Source organism: Pteropus medius, unplaced genomic scaffold (genome assembly GCF_902729225.1).
Source record: "Pteropus medius unplaced genomic scaffold, Ma_sr-lr_union100, whole genome shotgun sequence".
In the NCBI taxonomy this organism is placed as follows: Eukaryota; Metazoa; Chordata; class Mammalia; order Chiroptera; family Pteropodidae; genus Pteropus; species Pteropus medius.
In genome coordinates, this window is record NW_024349799.1 from 12229738 (window position 1) to 12256432 (window position 26695).

Sequence of the window (26695 nt, forward strand, 5' to 3'; positions counted from 1 at the left end):
CCTTGACTCTGGCCTTCTCTCCCCAGGCCTGGCCTGGCCTGGCCTGGTTTTGGGGGGCACAGCCTTTGCTGAGGTGGATGATGGAATGGGACAAGGGTGGCTCAGAGTTTCTGGGACAGCTTGGACAGGCCAGGGCAGACATTCAGAAAGTGCATGATGGGCCCTACCTGAGATGGAGGGTCTCCCTAGTCAGAGGGCTCCCTAGTCAGAAGACCGGCCTGGCCAGTATAGACACAGGGAAGCTTTGGTTATTGTTAGAAGCCCCAAGCTTGTCTGCTGGGTAGGTGGGCCCTGTGTAATTGCCCCTCTTTGGAGCCTATCTGTTGGGCTCTCTGAACCCTGCAGCAGATTTCTGCATTCCATCCCTCCTTCCCACCCCAGCTCACCCCTAGCCCTCCCCACCTTCTCCTGTCCCCATCGGCTGGCTGGGCTGTGTGCTCATAAGGCATATATTGATTTGGGCTCAGCTTCAGCCAAGTGGGATTCAAGACATTGTACAGTGTTTCAGCTGTGTGTCCATGGCCGCTGTAGGCAAAGGGGTGTAATCCTGGCCTTACGATGCGTCCCTAGGGAATTATTTGCAGGCTTTCTAAATCTTGCCTTGGAAACAGCTTCAAATGCCCTGACTTAATGCTCCTATAACTGACCACACAGATAAGGCTTTGAAATGAACCTAAGGAGAGGAATTAGCCCCAATTTTTAATTGTCTGAGCCACCTGTCTTATCTCCGGTTGCATGAGGCTTAAGGAAAGCACTGCTCGATTCCCCATCGCCCCCCGAGAGGATTGGGCTTAATTTCTTCCTTGGTCCCATTGTACAAAGTCCTTCTCTGAACCCAGAGGCCGTATAGAGGGCTTCACTCAGTTCAGAAAACCAACACACCATACCTGCCAGCAGGTGCCATGGAAAAAACATGGGACGTGGTCAGCATTCTCTTCCTCATACTTTACAGAGGAGACAGCCCAGATTGGGGAAGGGACTTAGCCAAGGACACACAGCAGTTAGTGGCAGAGATGAGATTTGAGCCTCATTCTTTGATGGTAGTTGAGTTATTCCCATGTCGTGGAAGTTTAAAAGTATTTGCCACCCAAGCTGAGATCTTGGGGTAACTTGTCAACCCTCCCTCTGTATGCCTGAATTGTAAAGAATTGCGGAGGTGACAGCTGTTGAGTGGTAACCTATTTGTGTTGGGAAGACTGTTGTCTGCCCATCCTGGATGCCAGGATAGGGAGATCACTAACTTATTAAGCCAGGCACTTGACACACATGAGGCAACACCCTTTAAAGAGGTGGTGGTAAGCTCCTTTAGTAGCTAGAGCATCAGAGGCATTGAGTGAGTTGTGGCATAGCTGGGCTTGGAACTCAGGTTTCTTCCCCAGCGGGTGCTTTTCCACTATGCCTCAGAGGAGGTCCCTGGGGAAGGGGTCTTTTCCAGGTCCTCTCTCATTCAGTCTCAGCTTGCGACGTCCCTACATCCCCAAGAGGGTCCGTGCCACACCTCATCCAAATGGGTCTGCCCAGTGGTGGACACACTTCAAGGGCACCTGCTGAGACTGGCTGGGTACCAGTGATCACCCTGTCTTTCAGCTCGTGCTGGCAGAATCTTCACTGCACCCAGCGGGGCTTGTTTAGAGCACCTAGTTGTAATAAAAATGGACTATGGAATCAGACTGCCTGGGCCCAGCACTCTGCTCGGCCACTTAGAGCCCATGGGACCTGGGTCAGTTATTTAACCCCACTGTGCCTTAGTTTCCTCATCAGTGAAATGGAGATAATAACAACACCTCTCTCATAGGGTCGTTGTGAGGATGAAATGAGTTAAGGTCAAGTGCTTAGAACAGAGCCTGGTGCATATTAGGTGGTTTTTTCGATGTTGAAGGCATTCCCCTTGCCATCTCTGGTCTTAAGAAAAGTGAGTGGAGGATGGTTCTCTGTGAGAGTGGCTGATGAACAAGGGAAATATGCGTGCTGATATTTCCTGTCCTTCATCCCTAGCAGACATCACTTATCAATCCCAAGCTCTTCCTACTGAAGGATCATTCTCAAGAGCCACTGCCAATTGACTGGTGTTGGCAAGACCCATTTGTGATCCCTGAGCTGGTTCAAAGCAGTGGTCATTAAATAGGCAATTAGAAGAATTTGGGGTTTGTTTCCTTTGGTGGCAAACTTGCCCATGGATTCCTGGAACTTGTTCTTTCATCCCCTGAACAAGAAACGTGCCAGTGCCTCCTATAAGCCAGTCATGGCTACGTGAGTTATGGCTGCAGTTTGAAAGGAGCAAGCACAAGGAACACACAGACTAATTCATTCTGCCAAGTTGATTCATGAATAGAAAGTCACCATGCAGTGAAGTAGGAGGAAGGGCATTTGAGGAGGGGATGGAATGTACAAAGAAACCCTAAGAACTGTGAAGGCTAATCTCTCTCTACCGTCCCTGATAAATGGCTGTGTGGGCTAGGCTTGACCACCTCTTATGACAGAGAGCTCATTACCTCCTAAGGCTGTGCCACTATAGCTTATTCAGAACTGATAAGCCTCGTGGGAAGAGGCCAGTGCAATGGTCAGAACTGCAGGCTCAGTTCCCATCCCACCACTTCCTTAGCTATGTGACCTCAGCCGTGTACATGGCTGGCCTTCCTGAATCTCAGCGACCTCACATGTTGGGAGGATGGAAGGAGACAGGATACAAAGCACAAAGTGGAAGGGCTCCAGGGTGGAAATTTATTTCCCTGTACCTTCCTGTAGTTTCCCACTCATTGATAAATATGAGGAGGGAGGTGTCTTCTTCTTCGTAACAGGGTCTCTAGATGGGGTCCATTCTCCCTGCCCCTCTTCAGTGTCTCCCCATCTCCTATAAGGTCAAACCTAAAGTCTTTAGAGAGATAGATATCCAAACTCCCTGCCGAGCTGGCCTCAGGTGAGCTGACCCTCCATCTTCATCTCTGTGTTTCCCTGGCTTTTCCTGACCTCTCAAGGCACACAGAACTCTTTGTAGTTACGAGAAGGTACCGTGTGCTCCCTACTTTTCCACATGTCCAGTATACCTCTCCCCTAGCTGGCTCAGCCCCATGACCCCCAGGCTATTTTGGGTCCTCCTCCTCTGTGCTCCCTCAGTCCCCTTGCATTTTTGTGTCAGCATAGAGTCTGCTGTGTTGAGTGTCTTTCACCCTCATTAGACTCTTAAGGCTCAGTGGATGTCTTTTTTATGCCTTGATACCCAGCATATACTTGAATGAATGGACAGACCGTGCCATTGAGTTAGAACCCCACAGAGCCTCAAGGTCTTAGGGGTCACTGTGGGGGCAGCCAAAGTCACTCACAGGCTCCTCTCAGAAGGAAGTGGCTGCTGGATCTCCTTTCTAGCAAATTCCAAGGGCAATTTCCTATTAGAAGGTTTGCGTAACCCCTTTTCTTGACATTTAAATTTTCTCAAAACAGAGTCATCCCTTTATACACCCCCAACTCTTAAAGATCAGTTACCAGTTACCTCTCTAAAGTCACCCACTTTTGGGGTAGCTTTGCCAGCTTGCTCCCCACAGACCTGCCAGCAAGAGCCCTGCACAAGCCACTCCCTCTCTTGACCTCATTTTTTTCCTTTATAAAACGGGAACAGTAATAGCCACACCGGTGGCCTCACGGTCAGCTAGATAAGGTAGAAGATAATGTGTGTGCTTGAGAGGCCTTCATGAACCAGGTAAAGACTGGTAGCTGATGCCTTCCACTAAGGCACTTACAACCTTGGACAAGATGTTTAACCCCTCTGGGCCCTGGCCGCCTCCCTTGTAGATTCCTCTAGCCCCAGCCTTCTATGATCTGACTTCTCGGCCCACAGGAGGAGAGCACAAAGAGGACTCGGGCTGGAGTTTTTTGGATGCCCGGCGGGAAAGTGGCTCAGGGCCTTCCATGGACACCCTCTCACCAGCCGGCCTGCCCTGGCCCGCCGGGAGCTCCCAGCTAGGCAGACTGGGCAGCAGTGCCCAGGGCCCGCGCTCCGTCTCCGTGTCAGCCCTGCCCACCTCGGACTCCTCAACCCCTGGCCCCAACGAGGGCTTCACGGACACCTGTATCCCCCTGCATGCCAGCGGCCGGCTGACCCCCCGTGCCCTGCATAGCTTCATCACTCCCCCTCGACCACGCTTCAGCTGCGACGCCACACCAAGCTAAAGCCGCCAAGGACACCGCCCCCGCCCAGCCGCAAGGTCTTTCAGCTGCTGCCCAGCTTCCCCACGCTCACCCGGAGCAAGTCCCATGAGTCTCAGCTGGGGAACCGCATCGACGAAGTCTCCCCACTGAGGTATGTGTTTCTGCCATTCAGGTGTTGGATTTGCTGTCCACAGAAAGTTTTGGCTATAGTTTTCTCGTTCTAAAGGTTGTGTAGCCTCCATTTAAAAAAGACATAAAATCAACTGATATAGACGTATACACAATAAAAAGTGCAAAGTACTCCTGTCTCTCAGTCCACTCCCCAGACTGCCTTAACAGTTTGGGCTGAATCCTACTAGATTTCCGTGTGTGTGTGTGTTTGTGTGTGTGTGCATACGCATGCATGCACACACACACACACACTGATGCCATGTATCAGTCAGCATAGACTGGGTTATGCTGCAGTGACAAATCATCAGATCTCTTAAAACACCAAAGATTTATTTCTTGCTCATGCTACCTGTCCATCGTAGATCAGCCTCATTCCAGGTCCCAGACAGATGGAACAGCCACCTTCTGTAACATTCCACCATGGCAGAAGAAAAAGAATTTTAGATGTTACGCACTAGCAATTAAATGTTCTTTCCTGAAAGTTTCATTCACCATCCATGGTCCTACCCAAACAGAGGAACCAGCAAATCTAGTTCTTCCATGTACCCAGAAAGGAAGGACTAGAGTATCTGGCTAAAACTTCTAATGATTATCGAAAACCATGTACTCCGTGCCATAACCTACGTTTTCAATTTACCTTGCTATCTCTGAGAATTTTATCAGTACATGATGCTTTTGAATATGTCACACAAGGAGAGAAATCCACACTGTGATGTACCCTGCCAGTCCCAATGAGGCTGTCCTGCTGCGGCCTGGACCCTCCACTCTTCCTTCCTCCTCTTGTGCATCCTCTTGTCTCACAGAGCATAGTGAAAACCACCATGTGGACACCATGTGGAATCAGAGGGCATCTCAGTGGGCAAAATACTTTGCACCTGTTTCTCATTTTCTCCTGAAAAGAGCGTTAGAGGACTCTGGTCTCATCCTGGCTCTAGGCAGAGAACCGCTTCAGGCACATGACACCACTGCCTCAGATCCCATAGCTGGTGAACTGGGCCTTGGACCCTGGGATTCTGAGTCGGGTCCCCACAGAGCCACCAGAGCCAGCACTGACATGGAAGTTCAGGCTGCCTGGCTGCCCTTGGTGAGCCCCGAGGGCACACCGAGAGGCCTGGGTCCCCCAGCTCTCCCCTGTGGCAGCACCAACCCCAGGGTGGCATTGCCAGGGCATGTCCCCTCCTGGCCCTGCTTGGGGGCCACCTTTTTGCTCCCACAGCTGTCCTCCCTGCCCTCCTACCTCCACCACTTCCTCTCTGGCAGATTGACCCCTTCTTATGCCTGGACCCGGAGCAACCCTCATCCCAGGGCTCTGGGCAGGGCTCCTCGACTTACGGGCATGTGACCTTCAGAGATTCCGAGCCTCTGTTTCATCAGCTGTGAAATGGAGTGTACCATAATTACCATGCTGCGTGGCCAGTGATGCTCAGATAAGCTAATGTATTAAAATGCACAGGTGCAGCTTCAGCGCCCACTGCAGGGTAGGCAGGGAGGGCACTTCTAGCCCTTCCCATTGAGGAAATGTCTCCACAGACATTCAGCCAGCCTGGTCCCGTACCCCAGGGGCTCAAAGTCCTTGTCTGAGCAACTTGCCCGCTCCCTCCCAAGGGGCGATGTTTTGGGGAACTTACCAAGCCAGCATGGTGACATAATCCTGCTTTCTCTCTTTTTTGTCTTCTGCAGGTTTGGTAAGAGTGATTCATTTTCATCCCCTCTGCCACCTGGGAGCCGTGTTTGTATTGCTGTCCCCATCGGGGGTGGATTTCTTTGACCCTCTCTTAGTCCACTTAGCCTTTCCATACCAGAAGCAGAGGTGCTGGGAACCCCCCAGGAAATAGCCCTTGGGCAGGTGGCCTTCAGATGACGAGGTGGCCTCAGCCCAGCCAGCAGCTTCTTTCTTCCAAGTAGAGACCTTGAGAATGTCCCAGTCCGTGGGCAGTCCCTCATGGTGGTCCCTCTTTGCACCTTGCCCTCCTCACAGGCGACCTCTGGCAGGGAGTATTTACCTGCTGGGCTGCCATGGGAACGCCAAGCTCCGGAGAGGGAGGCACCACCTGTCTGGTGGATTTGGACATGAGCTATTGCAGGCTCCAGCCAACGTCTCAGGACCTCTCTCTCTCTCTGGAGTCAGGAATGCGGCTCAGCTCTGAATGAGGCCCTCAGAGGTTGGAGGGTGCGGCTGCCGCCTTGGGAGAGGAGGAGGAAGCCTAGGCAGCTCTCATCCCCTCTCCTACCCCTCCACCTCCAGGTTGGGAGCTGGCATGTGCACATGGCTGTGCTGTGGGGCTTCTCTCTCTTGAGTCAAAGCAGAAGGAAACAGTTTGCCTGTGGAACCTGCTTTTAATTATCCCAGTGGAAATGCAGAGACATCTGGTTTTTGCCTGAGCAAAACAGCAGTTTATTTTCATCCTATCCTGAGCTGGCTAAGCAAAGTGATGGGGCTGTCAGCAGGGTCTTAGAGATGAGGGGAGGATATCATATCAGACAGTGGCTATGCTGAAATGGAGCTGACTGGAGGACCACCAAGGAGGCACAGGGCGCAGAAAGAAGGAGATTGCACTTCGCTTTCCCCTGGGCACAGGCGGAAATTCCAGGGCCCTCACAGAGCCTCGGAGCAGAACGGAATTCAGCACCTGCGTCCCTAGGACAGTCTGGCCCTCTCCTCCTCCTGGTTGCTGTGGTAATGCAGGGACCATACCAGTGAGGCTGCTCCCTCAGCTTTCCAAGAAGACAGGGTGAGGCCATCAGGGCCAGTATTTCATCTGAGCAGAGACCGTTGATGCCTGGCACAGGTGCTGTCTCACTTTCTTCCTATCCCATGCCTGTGCCAGATATAACAAATAATCACAGGTAGCGTTCAGAGACAGATGGTTGAAATCTCATTTTCCCACAATCTGTTTCTCTTAGGCTGGCAGCCTAACCCCTGTTAGGCCCATGTGCTTTGACTACCTTGGTTGCTGACTAGGGTGGGGTGGGCCCCGGGAGGGAATTGGGACAAGTCAGCCCCATGGCCCAGGTGCCAGAGAGAGCTGCAGGTGGTAGGATTTTGGGTTCCCAGTCATCATCAGGGCAGCCAAGGGCCTTTTGGTGCTGACCAAACTCCCCTTGGTGTGGGCGGAGGAATCAGCACCTCCAACGTGTGGTTGGGTATGTGGTACTTGGCCTTAAGTGAACTACCACGTAACGAGCACCAGCTGTGTGCCAGGCCAGCAGTCAGGTGCCAGGGAGGGTGCAGTGGCCTTTTATTGGGAAGGGAGGCTGCTGACTCGGAGGACACAGACTGCCACAGATCCCTCAAGTGCTGTGTTCCTGACCTCTTTGCATCACAGATCTCTGATAACTGGATAAAAGTCTAGACCCTCTCTTCAGGGAAAAGCCCACAACATTCTGCTTACCAGTCCAGAGTTCCCAGACCCCCTGAGCTCAGTTGGGAATCAGTGCTCTGGGAGGAGACAGGCCATGCTGAGCATGGCAGAAGGGGGCTGGGGAAGAAGGGCTGCACATTTGGAGGCAGGGAGGGAGGGAGTTGGACGTGTGGGCTGCCACTGGATGGAGGGATTGCTTTAAGCTGCTCCTCCACCGCCGACTTGTTATGTCATAAATACTGGGGATGCTTGTTCTTTTGGGGAAGCCAAGGATTAGAAGAGAGAGGGCCCAGGGTGCCCTCTAGAAAGGCAGGCAGAAGGGATATCTCAAAGCTCATGGCCTGAGACTTCCTCAAGGCTCAGACTGAGTGCCAGGTGGGGCTGGGCCATGTGCGAGCATGATAAAGCTTCACCTTGGCCTCACTCTACCTGCCAAGATCTGCAGTGGTCTCTCTAAGCAAAATTTTCAAGATGCTTTCGACTGGAAAGGTGCTGAATGTGCTACATGGTTAACCAGCCTCAAACCCTCTGCCAGGGGTCAGACAGCTTCCACCCACATAACAAGAAGTGACCAGAATTAAGCCCTTGAAAACTGGTAACCTGTGTGTGCATCCATAAGAGTGTGCAAGAGGTGGGGGTGTGTGGAAGCCTCTACCTTCACCTTTGCATTGCCTTCTGTCTCTCAAGTCTGCCTTCCACTGAAACCAGAAACTGCACAGGGATAGTTTCTGAAGCGTCTGCAGAAGCCAGGCAGTAACACGCACGAGCGCACTAGAAAAGCAGACCAGGTGTGAGGGGTAACCATGCTGCCCCCGTGGTCTAGCCTGTCCCGTCCTTGTTTTGATAGATGCAGATTCAGAAATATTTTTCTGCCATTCAGTAAGTCTCTGTGCCCATCGAGCCCGTGATCTCTGAAATAGAAAGTCACAGGCATAAACTGTCCCCACAGACCTTCCTCAGCCTGCTGACTTAGTCTCTTTCCCCACAGATCTCCCGCATGGATCCCCACAGATGGTACGGAGAGACATCGGGCTCTCAGTGACACACAGGTAGGCCCAGCCGGGTGAGGATGGAGAGGGGACACAGCTGGGCTGGGACTCACACATTCCAGAGCCCTCACTGAGCGATCGCTCTTCATTGTAGTGGGGTCTGTCCTCAAGGCTCTTTGCTTCTGGGTAGTCTCCATCACCTCTGTAGACACAGCCCTGCACCCACTTGGAGCCCTTGCTTGTCATCCGCGGCCATGTGGACTTGCTGGGCCTTCCTTTATATCTCCTTGGGTCTCTTCCACAGTCTGCTGAGGGAACACAGGTCCCAGGAGAAGCAGGGTCACAGTCTGAGGGAGAAGGAGCTGAGAGCTTCTGCATCCAGCATGATAACATGTGGGGCCTACAGCTGGGCACATATCAGAACCATGGAACTTGTCGAAACTCCAGACTCCTGGACCCCATCTCTGAGGTTGGGGATCTGGGTTTCTAACAACTTGCAATTACTGGCGCTCATGCATGTTGGCGTGGGCTGATGTAGGCTCATCACATGGATCATCCAGAGGGCTTGGCCTCAGTGCTCATGCAGCTTGTGGGTGCTGCAAACAGGTCTGGGTGGTGTCTAGTCACCCAGGCAACCAGCCAGACAGTGCCTTGGGGGCCTGTGCTGTTGTGAACACAACAGGTCACTCTCGTCAAGAACTTTGAATCTTGCCAGGGCCTGTCATTCCCCCTGAAGTGTAAGCTGCACTCCAGCCTGGAATTCTCACCCAGAGAGAGAGTCCCAAGGGGTGGGATAATTTGCCTGAGGTCATACTGCCAGTAAGACAGTGCTCCAGCCTGCTGGCTAGTGCCCAGGCATCTCTTTTTGGGGCCTTGTCAGGACTGGGATGCCTGTACCGGAGCCCCTGGGCAGGAGAGTCCTGTGAATGGAGGTCTGAGTGCCTCGGCCATACCCAAGGTACCAGTGTGATCTTCCCAGGGCTGAGGGGGCTGCTGAGAGCAGGACCTTTCAAGTTGGGAACCCCTCTCCTCTCCCACAAGCTGCAAGCCCGTGGGCGGTAACCTCTCCAAACCTCAGTTTCCCCCTCAGCGAATAGGATTTCCTCCCATTCCTGTCATGAGGATAAAACGGGGAGACATGTAGCTGAGCCACATGTGTCCAACGGTGGAGAGCGCTTGGTGTTTAACCTCCGGCTGTAGCCTGAGAGAGGCCAGTACTATCGGGATCAGCAGGTGGCTCCATTTTGTTTTTGTCTTGGCTGCACCAGGTTTCACAGTGGGTCTGAGGCTGCAACAGCTCACTCCCAAGTCTTTCACATACTGCTGCTTCCTCCCGCCTGTAGCAACTCATTCCAGAGGCTGCCCTCTGAGCAGGACAGCAGTCCCCCCTCTCGTCTGGCATTGCCAGGCTGGCCCACCCCCCACCCCTACCCCGTCTCACCCCGCCCAGGTTCTGGGCTTGGGTAGGTGATGTCATAGTCATACCCTTGTGGTTTCTAAACCCATGATCCAGGCCCCTCTCAAAAAAAAGGTCTAAAGGTTTTTGGTCTGATCATGGTGGGGGAAACTGTCCTGAAGGCTCTTAACCCACCCCCCAAACACCTTCCCAGCACCTGCCCCTTCCAGTGCCCAGACCTGACAGCCACCTCGACCTCCTTTCAGGATTTCCTAGTGGAGGTAGTCTCAGATACCACTGAGCTGCTCCCCTCCCGCCTGGTGTTGACAAGAGAAGATTAAAACCCAGAGAGAGTGTGGGTCCCAGGGAGGCAGGGTCAGGGCTCCTTAAAAGGCACTCACTCCAGGGAGGTGGGTGCCTTTGTCCCATCTTGGCCGGGTAGAAACAGTAACATTTACACGCCTCCCCATTCCAGACACTACACATTCACACAGTACACGTGTGAGCCTCCTCAAGTCACTGTGAGGTGGGAGTGTTGGCCCCATTTGCAGAGGCTCTGAGGCAGCCCACAGCTAGTAGTCAATAGGATTCAAACCTGGAGCCGTCTGACCCCAGAGCCATGCTCTTTCCCTTCCACTCCGCCCCAGTGATCTCTGATACAGGGAAGCCATACAGCTCTAAGTTTAGAGACCTGGGATCGGGGTCCCTGCTGTATAGCTGTGTGAGCTCAGGAAAGTCACCTAACCTCTCTGAGCTGGTTTCCGTGCCTACTAAGAATCCTGGACCTACCTCTCTCCCAGGGATGGCTGCAAGAATCCAGTGAAGTAATGCTATGGACGAGTTACAAACTGCTTCTCAAATACTGTTGCTATTCATTCCACTGTTACTGTGATATACTATGCTTTTAAAAATCTGTTCCTACAAAAATGTGAGTTCTTTCTGCCCTTAGGCCTTATCATCCTATGGACTAGCTTTGGCCTTTTTGTCTGGAGGATACTGCCCACTCAGCCCCCATCCTTCCCTCCGATCTATCTTTTGTGTTTTATTTTTAATTTTTAAATTTTGATCCAGTGTGGATTGAAATACATTTATGCATTCAAGAGGTACAAAAGGGTATATATACAGAAAAGCCCTTTCCTGCTCTTGTTCCCAGTCCCCCAGGCCCCCCTGTAGGCAGATCTTGGCAGTTCCTTGTGTGTCTTTATAGAGATATTTTTATACAAGCAAATACATCTGTAGATTCTTCCACCTCCTTTTTTATTTTCACACAAGTACTGTATACTGTTCTAGACTTTGTTTTCTTTTTTAAGTCTGCATAATTGATACAGAGCTAAGGGCACAAATGAATTTTTATGTATGTCTGCACCCACGTACACCACCCAGGTGAAGATTCGGAGTCCTCCAGCCCCCGGAGAGCTATCTTTGCCCTTCGCAGCCACTAGTGCTGCCACTCAGAGATTACTCTGCACTTCTGTCATCATAGATTAGTTTCTTGTACTCGAACTTCATATAAATGGAATCGTACAGTATTGTACCTTTTTCACTGACAGCGTAATTTGGACATCATTCCATATTTGCACAAAAAGAGCGTCCTTATTATATTTCCCGGCTGCCTGGCGCTCTGTTGCATGGATGGACCATGCTTTCTGTAGTTTGTCCCTGATACACCTAAACATCGTGGGTCCTTTCCAGCCTTTCACTTCTACCAACGTGCTGCGGGGTGCATATAACCTTGTCCATATATCAGTTGACACCCGTGGGAGTATCTGTTGGATAAATTCCTAAGATGGGAATTGCTGGATCAGAGGGTCTGCACCCTTATAATTTTGGTTGCTATTGCCAAATTGCCTGCCCGAGGGCTGGCATCAGTGACCACACCAACTTTGGAATTTCGACAATGATGATTTTGTGGCTGGAGAAATCGGAATGTGGTGGGGATAAAAGGGGTCAGTGGCCCCTGGGTGTTCTCTGCCCACCCAGGGAGAGGGCGCCTGGGGCTGTGAGTTGGAACCAAGCCTCTTGGACTCTCTGGGGCTGTGTGGTGACCCTCCTCCATCCAAGTCCTGGTCTCCCAGCCCACGTGGAAATGTTTGTGTGTCCACCCCCTGCAGGTTCTCCACCAAGTCCTGGCTGTCACAGGTCTGCCACGTGTGCCAGAAAAGCATGATGTTTGGAGTGAAGTGCAAACATTGCAGGTGATGAGCAGACGGTGGTACGGGTGGGAGAGGGGAGCAAACTCCATACTTTTAGTTTAGTAACAGTCCTACTACTTGATTCTCGGCCTTAGGTCAAGTCAGAGTTCAAAGGGTTCCCCTAAACCTACTATTTGTAATCCCATTCAGCACACCAAGGAGTGATCAGCCCTCTCTAGGGAGACTAAGGAAGTAATAAGCAAGGCACTCCCAGAAGGAGGGAATATTTGAGTTGGGCTTCGAAGGATGAATCGAAGTTTGCCAGGTGGACCAAGGAGGAAAGTGAAGCATGTTAACAAAAGCAGATAGGAATGGGGAAACTATTCCGGAAACTATAAGGAGTTCTGAAGTTAGCCTTACATTTTAGCACATAAGGGATGGAAAACGGGACAGGAAAAGGTGAAAACAGAGAGATGGCTCATGGTACTTATAGAAGGAAAGAATGTAGGTTCTACACAAATCCAGCTTTCTTTTTTCATATCATTGTGGTTTCTGGTAGGAGAGAAAGACAAAGATAGGAAGCAGCGTGGTGTGAGCAGAGTCTGTCCCCGGCCGTCTCATCTTACAGAGGGTGGACCTGGAGTCTTTGCTCCCTCCCACATTGCCCCCGCATTGCTGTGTGACTTGGGGCAAGGACCCAAATGTGACAAGTTAACATGGGCTTAGTCAAACCTGCTTTACTCAGGATTGGGCAGACCACAGTGGGAATGTGGTGATGCTCAACGGGTAGTAGCTGCTAGTGCTTTTAACATTAATTCTACATTTATGAGCTAATGTTTGTTGAGAAACGTGTGGAAATTGAGGCCGTCGAGGGAGAGTGTTGCACAGGGCTGCCAGGCATTGCTTCTAAGCCCCCGTACGAGCCCCAGGAGCCCCGTGTGGGCCTCTGTGCACTGACCCTGCCTTCTTTACCAGGTTGAAGTGTCATAACAAGTGTACAAAAGAAGCCCCCGCCTGTAGAATATCCTTCCTTCCAAGTAAGTGTTCTGCCCGTTCTCTTGTCTACCTTCTGAATTTGGGGTGAATCTTTCTTTAGCTTGATCTTTTCCCTGCTAATGGTTTCCTCCCCTCTTTTTAAATAGTATCTAGGCTTCGGAGAACAGAATCTGTCCCTTCAGACATCAACAACCCAGTGGACAGAGCAGCTGAACCCCATTTTGGAACCCTCCCCAAAGCACTGACAAAGAAGGTACGTTGGACGATGGCCTGGGGGACTCGTTGCTTCTGCCAAGAGAACTCTCTGCCCTGCGACTCCCCTCTGTAAAGCACCCCTAATGTGGGAGTCTAGCCTGACAACACAGTCTCCCCAAAGGGTCCTATCTTTAGTCATTTTGCAGACTTCGCATTTATGTCCAAATCATAGCTACATGCCTAGAACCTCCCCTCTCCCCGTCCACCCCCTGCCCCCTGCCATTTTGAACTAATATTTCACTGACTGTGAGCCAGGAACTCTTCCCACTGGTATTTCCTTTGACCCTCACAACAGTTCTAAAAGGCACATACTGATAACTACCTCTGTTTTATAGACGAGGAGACAGTACTGAGTCCTCTGTAAGTGAGAGGCAGGTGTAGCCTCCGAGCCTGGGCCTGAGTTACAGTACAACAAATGTGCCTTCAAAAGTAACATGTAAAAGTGCATTTCTTTACATAGCTTTGGGTCAGGCTTCTCTGCTAATGCAGACAGGCATCCTCTGTAGCTAGACAGATTCTCAAAAGACTACCTTCTCCAGGAAAGTCTACATACCTGTCATGGTCCCCATGCACAGGTGTGAGTGGTATCTGCAAACTATCACGCTGATAGTTTCTGACAGCCACCACATCCTGGTGACCAGGATGGCCTCCCCCAGGCCTCTGTGGGGGTAGCTGTGTGTTTCAAGTGTGTTATGTCTCAGCCCCAGATCAGAGCTCAGCATGGAATTGCCTCCCTACTGAGGGGCCATGTGACCAGCTACTCCGTGGCTGTGGCTGGCCCTCAGTGGCTTCAGCCAACCCGGATAGAGGTCCAGATGGAGAGAAGAGAGGCGAGTGGTATGGTCAGTTAACACTGGGACTCTGAAGATGCAGCTTGGGGGACTACTCTGGGAGAGGCCAGGGCCATCTCTTATTGTCAAATAAAGGAGGCCAGCTGCTCCAGACCTGGTTTCTCTTATGTTCCTTCCGCCTGAAACACTCTTCTCAGCATTTGCGCCCCTCGAATCCTCAGTCCCTGCCCGGACGTGGCCTAAGGCACAGGGCCCCTAGCTGCACCACTTCCTCCCAGCATTCCTCACGACCCGACCTTGCATGATGCAGTCACCTATTTGCTCTCGGTCTCCCGGTATGGGTGCTCTGGAGAGCAGGGCCACGTCGTCCTGCTCTCGCCAGGTCCCTGACACCTACATTGGTGGCAGTGAGGAAATGTTTGTACTGAATATTGAGCAAATGAACAATCCTTTGAGGCAACAGCTGACATCTCCATTTTATAGACTACACTGCGTGATTCTGAAAGGTGAGGTGATTTGCCAGGCTCACACAGGTGCTGAGTGGAGGAGCTGGGATGCACCTGCCTCATAGCCCTCCACCTGTCCTGGCTGCTGGCCCAGACAAGGATAGAGGTTCTGGGGCCTTAGAATGCAACTGGGGATAGTGAGGGCTGAGTAGATCCAGCTCCCTCCCCCTTGGCACCCCTTGGTGTTGGCTGACCCTGGACCGTAATGACCATTGCATTAGCTTTGGCAGGTTTCAGAATCTACCCTGTATCCCAGAGCCTGCAGAAGGGGAACCTGTTCAACTTAGCATGTAACCCAACTTGGCCTCAACTTTTCTGACAAGGAATGTCTTCCTCACCTGCTGATATCTGGGTCAGGTCCAGGGTTCCACCCAACATAGAATCGGTCCCCCCGAAGCCCTGTCTCAGGTGGTCCTTTGTCCTTGCGAGAGCCCAAATCACTGAGTAGTCCTAGCCAGCAGGTCTGCAGAAGAGTGGCAGGAGCACTTATTGGGCACCTGCTGTGTACCACATGCGAAACAAATACTCTTCAGAGGCTGAATTTAATTCATTACAAAACCCTGTCACGTGCTGGCTTAGAGCCAGGCAGTGGGTGTATGATGCCGTCACAGGATGTACAATGAGAGGAGAGACGTCCTCCAGAAAACCCCTCCAAGATGCAGCTGACAAACCATAGTTTAAGTGCCCTGAGGAAAAGCTATGGGAGGATAAGGAGGAGGAGCATGGTCCCAGCCAGGGCTCAGGAAAGTCTTCTCAGAGGAAAGTATGTCTGAGCTGAAATAAGAAAGATGAGCAGGAGTCCCCTGGGAAATGTGCATTGAGATGAGAGTCTCTCTCTACCATCCTTCCTTCAAATATTAGACCAGTAAAATGCCCTGGTCTGACATCCTCATTTTCTCATGGGGAAGGGAGGGTCCCAGCATGGAGTGTGGGAGGCAGGCCGGGCAGGGCAGTGACAGTCCCTGACCACTTCCCTTGCCTCTGTTCCTGCAGGAACACCCTCCAGCCATGAATCACCTGGACTCCAGCAGCAACCCATCCTCTACCACATCCTCCACACCCTCCTCGCCTGCCCCCTTCCCAACATCATCCAACCCATCCAGTGCCACAACACCCCCCAACCCCTCACCTGGCCAGCGGGACAGCAGGTTCAACTTCCCAGGTACCACATCTTTGAAATTTTAAAATTTTGAAATTTTAGGGATAGAGTTGAATTCCCCTTCTCAGCACATCCCAGCAGGCTCAAGGTCAAACACTGCCACCACTAAGAGCGCTCGCTGGGAGCCAGATACTGTGCCGAGCTCAATTACATTACCATATTTAAACTTGGACATCTCTGAGGTAGATGCTGTTATTGTACCCATTTTACAGATGGGGGCACTGAGGTTCAGGGAGAGGAAGTGGCTTGCCCCAAGCTGTAACCTTTAACCAGGAGAGCCAAGATCAAAGCCAAGTCTGTCTAACATGAAGACAATGTTCTTGACATAATCCCCACGCTGCCCTCCTGCACGTGGCCGGCTTCTTCTGGACACTGCTCACTCACATGGGGCTTCTGAGCCCTCAGGAGGCATGGCAGGCAGCACAGGGAGCTGGAGCAGGCAGAGGGCCTGAGAGAGGAGATCCAGTGGCTCTGTTGCTTACCTGCTCTGCGTTCCGGACAAGCTACTTAAATGGGAGCATTTATTCCCTTTTCCATAAAACAAAAGAGTGAAGCTGGAATTCAGTTACCCCAATGTGCAGACAAAGACACTGAGTCTCCCAGGTGTTGTACGTGCCGGAGCAGACCTGACCTGTGACTCCACAGCTACCCTGGGGTCTGTAGGGCCAGGGTCCCTGCCTCTCAGCCAGGCCTGGAGTGTCCCGCCTTCCCAGGGAGCAGAGTGAAGCCCACTTGCCCATTTGAGGACTGAGCATTGGCCTCCCTGGCAGCTCCTAGCAGTAGGTGTCAGCCTTCAGTATATTTTAGGCGGCATCCTGGAGGCAAGAGGGGCAGCTGGGGTGCTTCGGTTTGCTCCCAGCCCGGCCACAGGCCTGCTGCCACCTTTAGCCCATGGAGTCCAAGTCAGGCCCCACCTGTCACTGGCCCTTGGGGCTCCAGGCACAGGAGGACAGAGATACAGCTTTTCTTGTGCCAAGGAACCCCCAACTGGGCCCAGCTCACCAGGGTTCCAGGGACTTCTTTGGAGGATAGTGTGAGAATGAAATTTTGTAGGAATCTTTTTGCTCTTTTATTGTCCCTTTATCTTAATATGCATGCGGCTAGATATCTCCTGACCTTAATGCATTGTCCTGATCTTACCCCGCCCCTCCCTGCGATTGAGCAATGGCCTATTTAATTAACCTCCTCTCCCATTCTGCTGTCATTAATATGCTCTGAAACTGGGCTTTTTGCTAAGCCTCCTAGTTTGGGTTTTTCTAAAAGGAAGGACCTGTTTGAAAAACAACAGGCACAGAAAACAAGACCTTTTGTGATGTCAGCCGGTTTCTCAGCTTTCCCTGATGTCCCCGGACGGGCCCTTATGTCCCTTGCACAGAGCCCTCACTCTCTCCTGGATCTGTTATCTCTCTGGTCAAGGCAGCTCCCAGGGCTGGCTGGCCTGGCAGTTAATCTCGGAAGAATCTCCTACCATCCACCCTCTCTGTACTGTGTGAGAGCATTGCAGCTTATCTGCAAGGATAAGGGGAAAGGTTATTTATACCCTCATTTTACAGTATGACAACTATAGAGGTTAACCAGCTTCCCAAGGTCTCAGGGCCTCGTAAGTGACAGAACTGGGGTTAGAAGCATGCTGTGTCAGAGTTCGAATCCACAGCATGTCCCCCCTTCAATCATCTTTGAGAGAAGATTTTTTTTTTCTGGATGGTGAGGTCTAGTCACTGAAGCCCCAGCACCTCCAGATGCAAATGTGGGGCTGTGGGGGAGACCATTCTCCCGCACACAGTACCATTTTTCTCTCCACTGTATTTCACTCTCCTGGGCTCATGTGTATTTCACAGAGAAGCAGGCCTGGGAGGTGAACAGAATTGGCCAGGGTTCTGTAGCAAGGCGGCTGTGGAGACTGGGTCTCTGAACCTCAGTCCTTCCGTGCAAGCCCCTTCACTCCTGGGGTCTCCTGCCAACACCCATTTTCTCCCAGCTCTTTTCCCCTTCCTTCATGGATTATTCTGTCCTGGCCAGGCCCACCTGGGGCAGGGCAGGGCAAAGCAGGAGGAGCAGGCTTGCCCCAGCCTGATAACCAGCCCCTCCCTCCCAAGCCTATGCCTGTAGCCCTTCCCACCCTGGCTGCATTTGCTGTTCTGTGTGTGACTCACCTCCTTTTCTGTTTAAAGCTGCCTACTTCATTCATCATAGACAGCAGTTTATCTTTCCAGGTGAGTCCTTTGCATGGTTCCACTAACTGCCTTTTGTCATGACTCCTCTGTCCAGCCCACCTGGGTGCCCTCCCCCTAGGAGGTGCTTGAGTCTCACACCCATTTCGAAAGCTGACTGTTGAGGCTGGACAAGGCTGCAGGGTTAGCAGCAGGTTTCCGGCTAGTTCGTCACAGGGGCAATGCCTTGCGAGAGGAACCTTGGCACCCGTCCTGCCCAGCCTCTTGCACAGAGACTACAGGCAACTTGTTCAGGGTCGCACAGCAAAGAGGTGGCAGAAATCCGGTTTGCAGAAATCCAGGGAGGAGAGGACTTTTTGCTGATGCCTTATGAGCATCTGTCATGATGTCTTCCTCTGCACAATGACAGGAAACTACTACTCTTATCTTACCGAAAGGGAAGCCAGTTGGGGAAGATCTGCAGGCTTCACTTAAACGCAGAGGGCTGGCTTCACCTTGCAGAGCCTTGTCACACAGTACCATCTGCTGGCCATAATTATAAATGCCTCCTCAGTGCAGAAAGTTTATTTTTATTTATTTATTTATTTTAGGCGAGGCAACCACCTTGTCAGCTTACAATCCCTTATTTTTGTATTTTTTACACCTGCAGCACCTGGTCTTGCGAGGTAGTCTCCCATCCAGGCCCGACCCTTCTTAGCTTCTGAAATCAGACGAGATCAGGCTTGTTTAGGGTGCCGTGGCCGTAGACCCCAGTGCAGAAAGTTTAAAGGAAAAACTTAGTAAGACAATCTCATTGATTCCCTTCCACAAAATTTGTTTTGCACACCTACTATGTGCGAACCTTTGCATTTGACCATTTTCCTGCACCTAAGGAGTTTATATCGTTAGTACCTATTTCCAGCTGAAGGCGACAAACATTATGAAAGGTAATCTTCAACTTTAATTCTTAATTTAGCCATATGGAGGTTCTGTGTATTTTAGGCAAGAACTATAGCTAATTGCTTTTTTCCTGTGTTAAACAGGCCTGTCCCGACGTCATGATATTTTGGTTATTCCAGGCTTTTCTGTTCCCCAACCCAGCTCCATTAGGGGCGTGACTTGGAGTATTTGTCAGACATCCCTATGGCTTTGCAGGCACGTGCGGACTGGGTGGGGTCCCCAGCTGCCTCTGTGGTTTCACACCCATTTTGCTTTGGTTTCCCAAAACCAGCCTCCCTGGTTTGTAGCTCTAGGATGGCCAACAGGGGAGTACCTGAAAGCATTGGGGAAACATGGCTCTTCTTCTGGAAGGGTCCATCTTGCTCTGAAGCTACCTTGTGGGAAGGGAAAGGAAATATATTTCTACTAAAACAAACATGGATACAGTTTGGTGCAGAATGGAAAGTACACTCTTGATGTTTACGGAAAAGTATGAGGCTTCACAGACATTTTGCCCTCCCACCTGGGGTACTGTTTCTCCCTGAACCCCAGCTCCCCTACCTAGCTCCACCTTTACCCTCCCCCACCACACACACACATACACATGTCTTTTTATTTTGTAGAAACATTTGAGCAGTGTTGGATGGATAGAAACGTCAGGCCATCCCAGCAGTCTGCGGACACAATATAGTGGTGTCTGGAGAGGCCTTGGCAGAGGCTTCCAGGGCCCAGGATCCCCTAGAAACTGTACACAGGATGTTGGGTGCGTGCGTGTGTTTCTCTGATAAGAAGGCCCCCAGCCTCGGTCAGATTCTTCAAGTCAGTGAGGTCCAAGAGATGTTGGGAACCTGTGGTTCAGATGACCTTTGGGGATGGCCTTGGAGAAAGCCCTAGGAGGAAGGTTAAAGGAGGTCTGATGGCTGACCGGAAGCTTTTTGTCCTAGAAGGCAGGGAGAGGCTGCTGAGTAGACTGAGCCACTGCCACCTCCAGTCTGTCTTCTTTTGCTGATAAAAGAGAAAGGAGCAAGGGACCCACCCAGCCCTGGGGCTGCCCAGCCTCCCTGAGTGTGATTAGAGGGATTGGAGAATAGATAAAGAGGCTGGCAGCAGACACAGCCCTGGAGGGCTTGGCCTGTAACAACAGTTAATTCCAAGCTGTTGTTAATGGGGTGACCATGTCTGGTGTTCCCGGTTGTGGTTGTGCGACTTTCCGTGTGAAAACTGGGAAAGTCCCAGGCTCAGGTCAGCCTCAGCCCCCACCTCTTGGAGCCCTCTGATGTGTAGACTGGGCATTTCTTCCTCTCCCCTAGTAGCTGCTCCACCAGTGCCCCAAACCTGGAAGCGGGGGGTGGGGTGGGGGGGCGGCCTCTGGCTCCCACCAGAAATTCCCAGCAGCTGTGCTGGGCACCAGGTGTCACTAACGAGCCACCTTTGAGTCTTGTCTTCCGTCTCGGCTGGCCTGAGTGAAGGAGTCTCACTACTTTCAAAGGTTCTTGCCACCAGCCCCTGCCTCCAAGCAGAGCAGGAGGGTCTTGCCTACAAGTTCAGTAAATAGTGGCCCAGCTTGCTTTCATCACTTGCTTGTATGAGGCAGTTTGACCACAGGGGAATGGTGTTAACTGAGAAGTCTCAACCTCCTCGCCTACCTGGGGTCCTGTCCTGGGACAAACCACGTGCTGTAGAGGCTGCATCCATGTTCTGTTTTAGGAAAAGCACAAGTTGGCCCAAGTGGAAACGGGCTAGAGAACACATATGTAGCCCTGCTAGGGGCTGCGAGGCGAGGACCCACTTCCCTGCATGTAACCACTACGTCTTTTTTGGGGAATAGAAAGGTGGTCTCATGCTTTGTATCTGCTTTTTGTTTCTTCCAGACATTTCAGCATTTCCACAGGCAGCCCCATTCCCAGATGCAGTGGCCAATACCCGGTGAGCATTGCTGTGCTGCGTCCCCTTTCTCTTCCATGGGGACTTTTGAGACCTGGACCCACATCCCTGACCATCTCCCCACCCCACCTCTGACCTCCCACTCTGCACATCACTGTGTACCCAGAGCAGCCAAATGGCAAACTCCTTGGGCTAATTCACCTTCCAGATCAGTGAACTCAGCCAGAGGGTTTTATTAGCCTCTTATCAGTATAGTCAACATTGGATGGGGCTGTGAACCTGGAGCAGTTTTGTGACTCAGGAGGAGAGGGCACTCACCGTTAGAGAAACCTGATAAAAAAAAAATAGCTCCTATTTATGGAGCCCTTTCTCTGTGTCAGGCCACTGAGCACCTGGCTCGCGTTCTCAAGTAGTTATTGAATTAGTACAGATGGGGAAGCCAGCTCAGAGATGTTAAGAAATTGCATAAGTCACACAGCTAGGATGCGACAGAACCAATTCTCAAGTAAAATTTCACATCCCGTGCTTCTGCTTGGCACCCTCGTACTGGCTGTCAGATTTGAAAGGGGTTGTGATGGTTATTGCCCACTCCTCATTCTCCACCGCCCTCAGGTTAGTCTGGAGAAGGCCAAGGTTGGAGAAGGGATTTGGGGCTTGGTTCTCGGCCTCCTGACTGTTTCCACAGCATCAAGACGGCCTTTCTCGCAGCCAAGTGGATCAAAGTAAGGATCCAGGCATGACGGCCATTTCTCAGCCTCACACAGGGAGTCCCTCATCTAGCTGAGAGCAGAAGAGGCCACCCTCAGGGACTCCTTACAAATCCTGTTTTACTCTTAGGCTCGATGACCAGCCAAAAGCAAACGTGTCGGAGGATCACGAAGTGGAGGTGAGCCACAGAGAGTGCTTTCTCTCTCCTCCCCTTCTCCCCATCTCAGCACGCATGGGGCTGGGCAGTGCATGGACACCGGCCACTGGCAAAGGCCTACTCAGGTGCCTGCTGTAGCAGATGTGGGCAGATGTGCATGGCAGAGAAGAATGATGAGGGATGCAATGAAGTAAGCTTCCTTTTGCTTTTCTAATTTGGAGGCTAAAATAAGCTTAATTCTCATGGTTCTCACCCCCAGCCCAGAGGCTTGGGCCCCAGACTCTGCTTCAGTCCATCTGGGATGGGGCCAGGCATTGTTGTCAAAGCTCCCCGGGTGACTCTGATTATAGTGGGGGCCAAGAATTACTGCCTTGACCCTTGAACCACAGTGTAAGCTGAGCCCGGCTCCCTGCAGTGCAGTGTGGCTTAAAGAATGCTAGCAGACTTATTGACTCCCACCCAGAGGAGAGTCAAAAACTGTGTTTTAACAAAATATGGTTGAATTTTTTGCACCAGGGGATGTTATCACTCTTCCCTAATGATTAGATGTCACTCATAGGTAGGTCTTAGAGCGTTAGGGGAAGAAAGGTCTCAGAGCCCACCTGAATCAAGGGCTGTATGTGCTTGCTACTCTCCACAGCAAGCTAATGCAGAGCTGCTACTAGAACCCAGGCCTCCTGATCACATGCCTGTCCTCCTCCCTTACCTGGTTGGGGCTCTGGGGAAGGGAGGTCAGCTGAGCCCAGATCTGCTGCCCCTCTATTCCGTCCTCCTGTCATTCTAGGCCGAGGAGCCGGAGGCTGGCAAGTCAGAGGCAGAAGACGACGAGGACGAGGTGGATGACTTGCCCAGCTCCCGTCGGCCCTGGAGGGGCCCCATCTCTCGCAAGGCCAGCCAGACCAGTGTGTACCTGCAGGAGTGGGACATCCCCTTTGAGCAGGTGGAGCTGGGCGAGCCCATCGGGCAGGGCCGCTGGGGCCGGGTCCACCGTGGCCGCTGGCATGGTGAGGTGGCCATCCGCCTGCTGGAGATGGATGGCCACAACCAGGACCACCTGAAGCTGTTCAAGAAAGAGGTGATGAACTATCGGCAGACACGGCATGAGAACGTGGTGCTCTTCATGGGGGCCTGCATGAACCCACCCCACCTGGCCATCATCACCAGGTAACCCAGCTGCTGGCCCTTGCTAGGGTGGCAGCCTTAGCCTCCCCTTCTCCGGGGGCCCTGTTATTTATGTAGATGTTCTGGAGGGTATGGAAGTGTTTGTTTTTGTTTTTCAATTTATTTTTCAATTATGGTTGACATACAATATTATATTAGTTTCCTGTTCTAGGGTGTGCAGGCCCTGGGACTCCAGATCGGGTGCATACGAGTATGTTTTTGTACGTTCAGGCCAGACCCCAGAAGGAATGGAGTCAGGCTTGGTTAGGAACAAGAAATCTGGCACCCGCAGTCCAGGGGTTGGAGAGAGCCTTCCAGAGGCTGGCGGGCACAGCTGTCCCCACGGCTCCTCCTGGGCTGCACAGAGGCTAAGGTCAGGCTGCACTGACCCCAGACCTCTGCCTGACCCCACCACTCTCGACAGCTTCTGCAAGGGGCGGACGTTACATTCATTTGTGAGGGACCCCAAGACGTCTCTGGACATCAATAAAACCAGGCAGATTGCTCAAGAGATCATCAAGGTAAAGGGGCAGCCCCCGCTCTGTCTGTTTGTGTCAGGGTGGTGGTGGCTGCTTTGTCTCTGTCCCTTAGCTGGGCGTTTCAAGGGTAGAACCCCATTTCCTTCCCTCTGTTCGCATCTTGTCAAGTTGGGGCCTCAAACTGGACACTGGGTTGGCAGTGATGGAGCTGAATTGGTCGGGGAGGAATGTAAGGCTTTAAAGACAGATGACCTGAGTTTGAATCCTGGTCACACCAGCTTTGTGGCTTCGGGCAGGTCATCAAGGCTCTCTGAGCCTTGACTTCCTCCCTTATGAGATGGGGATACCAATGTAACCTCCCTCATTGGATTGGTGCATGGAGTAACATTGGATAATCCACTTATTGGATAATCCAGCTTGGGCACAAGGTCAGCACTTGGTGAGAGGCTGTTAGGATTGTTGGGAGCGGGCGAGTTTCATGACAGACCCTCAGACTCAACTTAGGCAGCCTTTTTTCTTTATTCTTTTAAAGTAGTTAAATAAAAATAAAAGAAAAGCTTATTTGTTGCTTTATTTAACAACAAGCCAACATAAAAACTAGAATACTGTGGTTAAGGGTTCCTCTTTCTTGTTTTTGTTGAAAAGCTTTCTCTTAGCAGCTCTCCCCAAGTCTGCATCCATTTCCTGTCTTTCTCTCCTGTTCTTCCGTTGTAATCCCTGGCTCCTTCCTTCCATCCTTTTTTGTGGGGATGTCTTTTGAAAGGAAAAGATAAGAATCACGGTGACTGGTATGGACAAATCAAGATCTCCATGTGACATCCCCATGTGGCTGAGCTAATGAATTAAACTTGCAAAGTCCTCAAACCAAAATACCACTTTAGGGATTCATTGAATCTGTTATTTCAGAGAAGTTGGATAGAGCTGCAGAGTTTCATACCTACTTCATGTTGTCCCCAAACTTGCTAGGCCCTGCTGCCCACTCTGCCCTCTTCCTCCTATAAGGTTTCTTCTCCTTATCGTCAGAACACTGAGCCATCCGGAAGATTCCAGGACAAAAGAGAAAAGTTACTCGAAGATTTTGAAGCTGCAGAGCTAGAAACTACCTCCTGCTTTTTTATCCCCACCTCTTCTCACATTACTGGGAACTTCTAAACCAACTTCCTTTTGTGCTTATCTCTGATGTCTTGAGGTTGGAAATACAATAATGAGGCATGACCTTTGGTTAGAAGGTTTTCAGTTTGAGAGGCTCTCTGGAAACACTGGAGGAGAGTTTATATTCCAGATTCCAGTGCTATGTGTTGCCTCTTTAAGCTGGCCTTTCAAGGCAGTGGCACATTTTTTATAAACAAGGCTTAGAGAGGCACAGCAACTTATTCTCTGTCACACAGCTGGTCCCTGTTCAGTATAAGGTAGGGTCTTTGGCTCTCTTTGGCCACTGAGGAAGAAGGCGTGTGCACTTGGTTAGGTTTTGGAAATGGGCAGATATTTTAAGAAGTATAATCTGGCGTTTGAGATGGAGTTTGGGGAAGGAACAGTCACACTTCCCTGGAACTCCCTGCTTCCATGGCAAAATGACAGTGCTCAGCAGGCTGGAGAGAAGTGGCCACAGCAGACCCCACATCCTCTTGTCTCTTGCAGAAGAGCATCTATCTCATGTAAACTCTCCTCTGACGTTCTTCAGACCCACTTGGACCGAGCTCTGGCCTCGGCTTAGTTCTGTCTGGTTCTGCCTCACATTCATTCTACTTCCTAAACGTGGCTTGTTTACTTTTCTACTCTTCACTCCAAATACCTTTAAAGCCAGGGGTATTTCTCATGTGTGATGCTCCCTTGAGTGGGAGATTGGGAAATAGATTTTCATACGCCTCTTTCTGAGGTGGCGGGGATGGGCATTTCAGTCATGGCATCTTGCCCCTGCTCCCAGGGTCATCAGAGTACACCAGAGTCCTGAGTTTGACATTAGAAAATACCGTTGACCTTGGATGAGATCATGCCTGTGTCAGGTCACCCGCATCCCATACTCCTAGCCCGTCAGTGTTCATTCTATATTGAGTGTTGGTTAGAAATCACGGACTTCTGCCCTTTTGCCTGACAGATGAGGAAACTGAGGCTCAGAGAAGCCATACAAGGCCACACAGTGAATTAGAATCTGAGCCGAGATGGAACTCAGACCCTGGATTTCAGTCGTGGTCCAGGACTCCTATCACAGCACAGGATTGGGACTTCCTGAACTTGGGGACTCTTTCTGTGGGAATTCCTCTTTGTTCCTCCACCTGAGCCTTTTCCCTGCCCAAGGGTAGAGACCAGGTGGTCAAAGCCCAGATCACTCGTGTTACCTGTATACTTTATACACTTCCTGACCTTCCAGCTTCCTGCCCATCACCCTCTCCATACCTCACACTTTATCCAGGTATAAGGTGGATGTTGGATAGCACGGTGGCATGGAAAGAGCACAGACTGGCCTGAAACCAGATCTCAGCAATGCTATTTAACTGCTATGTGGCCTGGAGCAGGTGACCTCTCGCGGAGCTTGGTTTCCTCATCTGTAAAGTGAAGTCAATTACATTGCATACGGTTGTAAAGAGTAACTGAGGGGATGTGGGTAAGGCATCCAGCTTAGTGCCTGGCCCAGTTAAACGCTAAGTCATCGTCACTCATCTTCCCTCCCCCAAGATGAAGCTCACTGTCTTCCAGGGAATGGGGTATCTACATGCCAAAGGCATCGTGCACAAAGATCTCAAATCCAAGAATGTCTTCTACGACAATGGCAAAGTGGTCATCACGGACTTCGGGCTGTTTGGGATCTCGGGTGTGGTCCGAGAGGAACGGTGAGTTGGCCTTGGGCATCTGGACAGAACAGGAAAGAACTGGGCGTTGCTGGGTGGGCCTGAGTCCAGCTGAGGTCTGGGTGCTCTTGCTGTCTGTTACTGAGGAGCAGCTCTCCTAAAGGAAAAGCCAGTTTGCTCTGGTCCTGCCCCTGTGGTTCTGGACTAGAATTAGATTCGAGTGATGTTTAAGTACCTCATATACTTGATTCTCAGGCTGACACCCACGGAGTCTTGGTCCTCTCACTCACGTTTACCCCATCTGCTCACCAGCTTGGGCAGGACCAGGCCGGAGTGTGAAATTCACAGGCAGAGCTGATTTCCTGCCTGAAGACATATTCCACTCTCCCAGGGTAGAGACTCGGGCACCTTCAAGTGCAGCTCCCTGCCAATACCCCATCTTGGCCTGCTTTCCTAGAAAAACTCGGTTATCACTCTTCTGTGACATTCCTCAAAAGTGCCAGTGCCTTTGCGAGTGCAGGATCAGCGTGC

The 26695-nt window shown here is 51.3% G+C and overlaps 1 protein-coding gene across 1 annotated transcript in view; it reads left to right on the plus strand.

Annotated features, from left to right (window-relative positions):
- Window positions 1–26695, plus strand: part of KSR1 (kinase suppressor of ras 1) — a 144246-nt gene that overhangs the window by 103367 nt on the left and 14184 nt on the right. The window contains 14 exon segments of the mRNA XM_039886061.1: window positions 3833–4128; window positions 4131–4294; window positions 5995–5999; window positions 8665–8725; window positions 12173–12256; window positions 13169–13230; window positions 13336–13442; window positions 15735–15903; window positions 18072–18113; window positions 20861–20915; window positions 21711–21759; window positions 22523–22902; window positions 23324–23420; window positions 26073–26206. Coding sequence (XP_039741995.1) covers window positions 3833–4128; window positions 4131–4294; window positions 5995–5999; window positions 8665–8725; window positions 12173–12256; window positions 13169–13230; window positions 13336–13442; window positions 15735–15903; window positions 18072–18113; window positions 20861–20915; window positions 21711–21759; window positions 22523–22902; window positions 23324–23420; window positions 26073–26206 — 1705 coding nt within the window.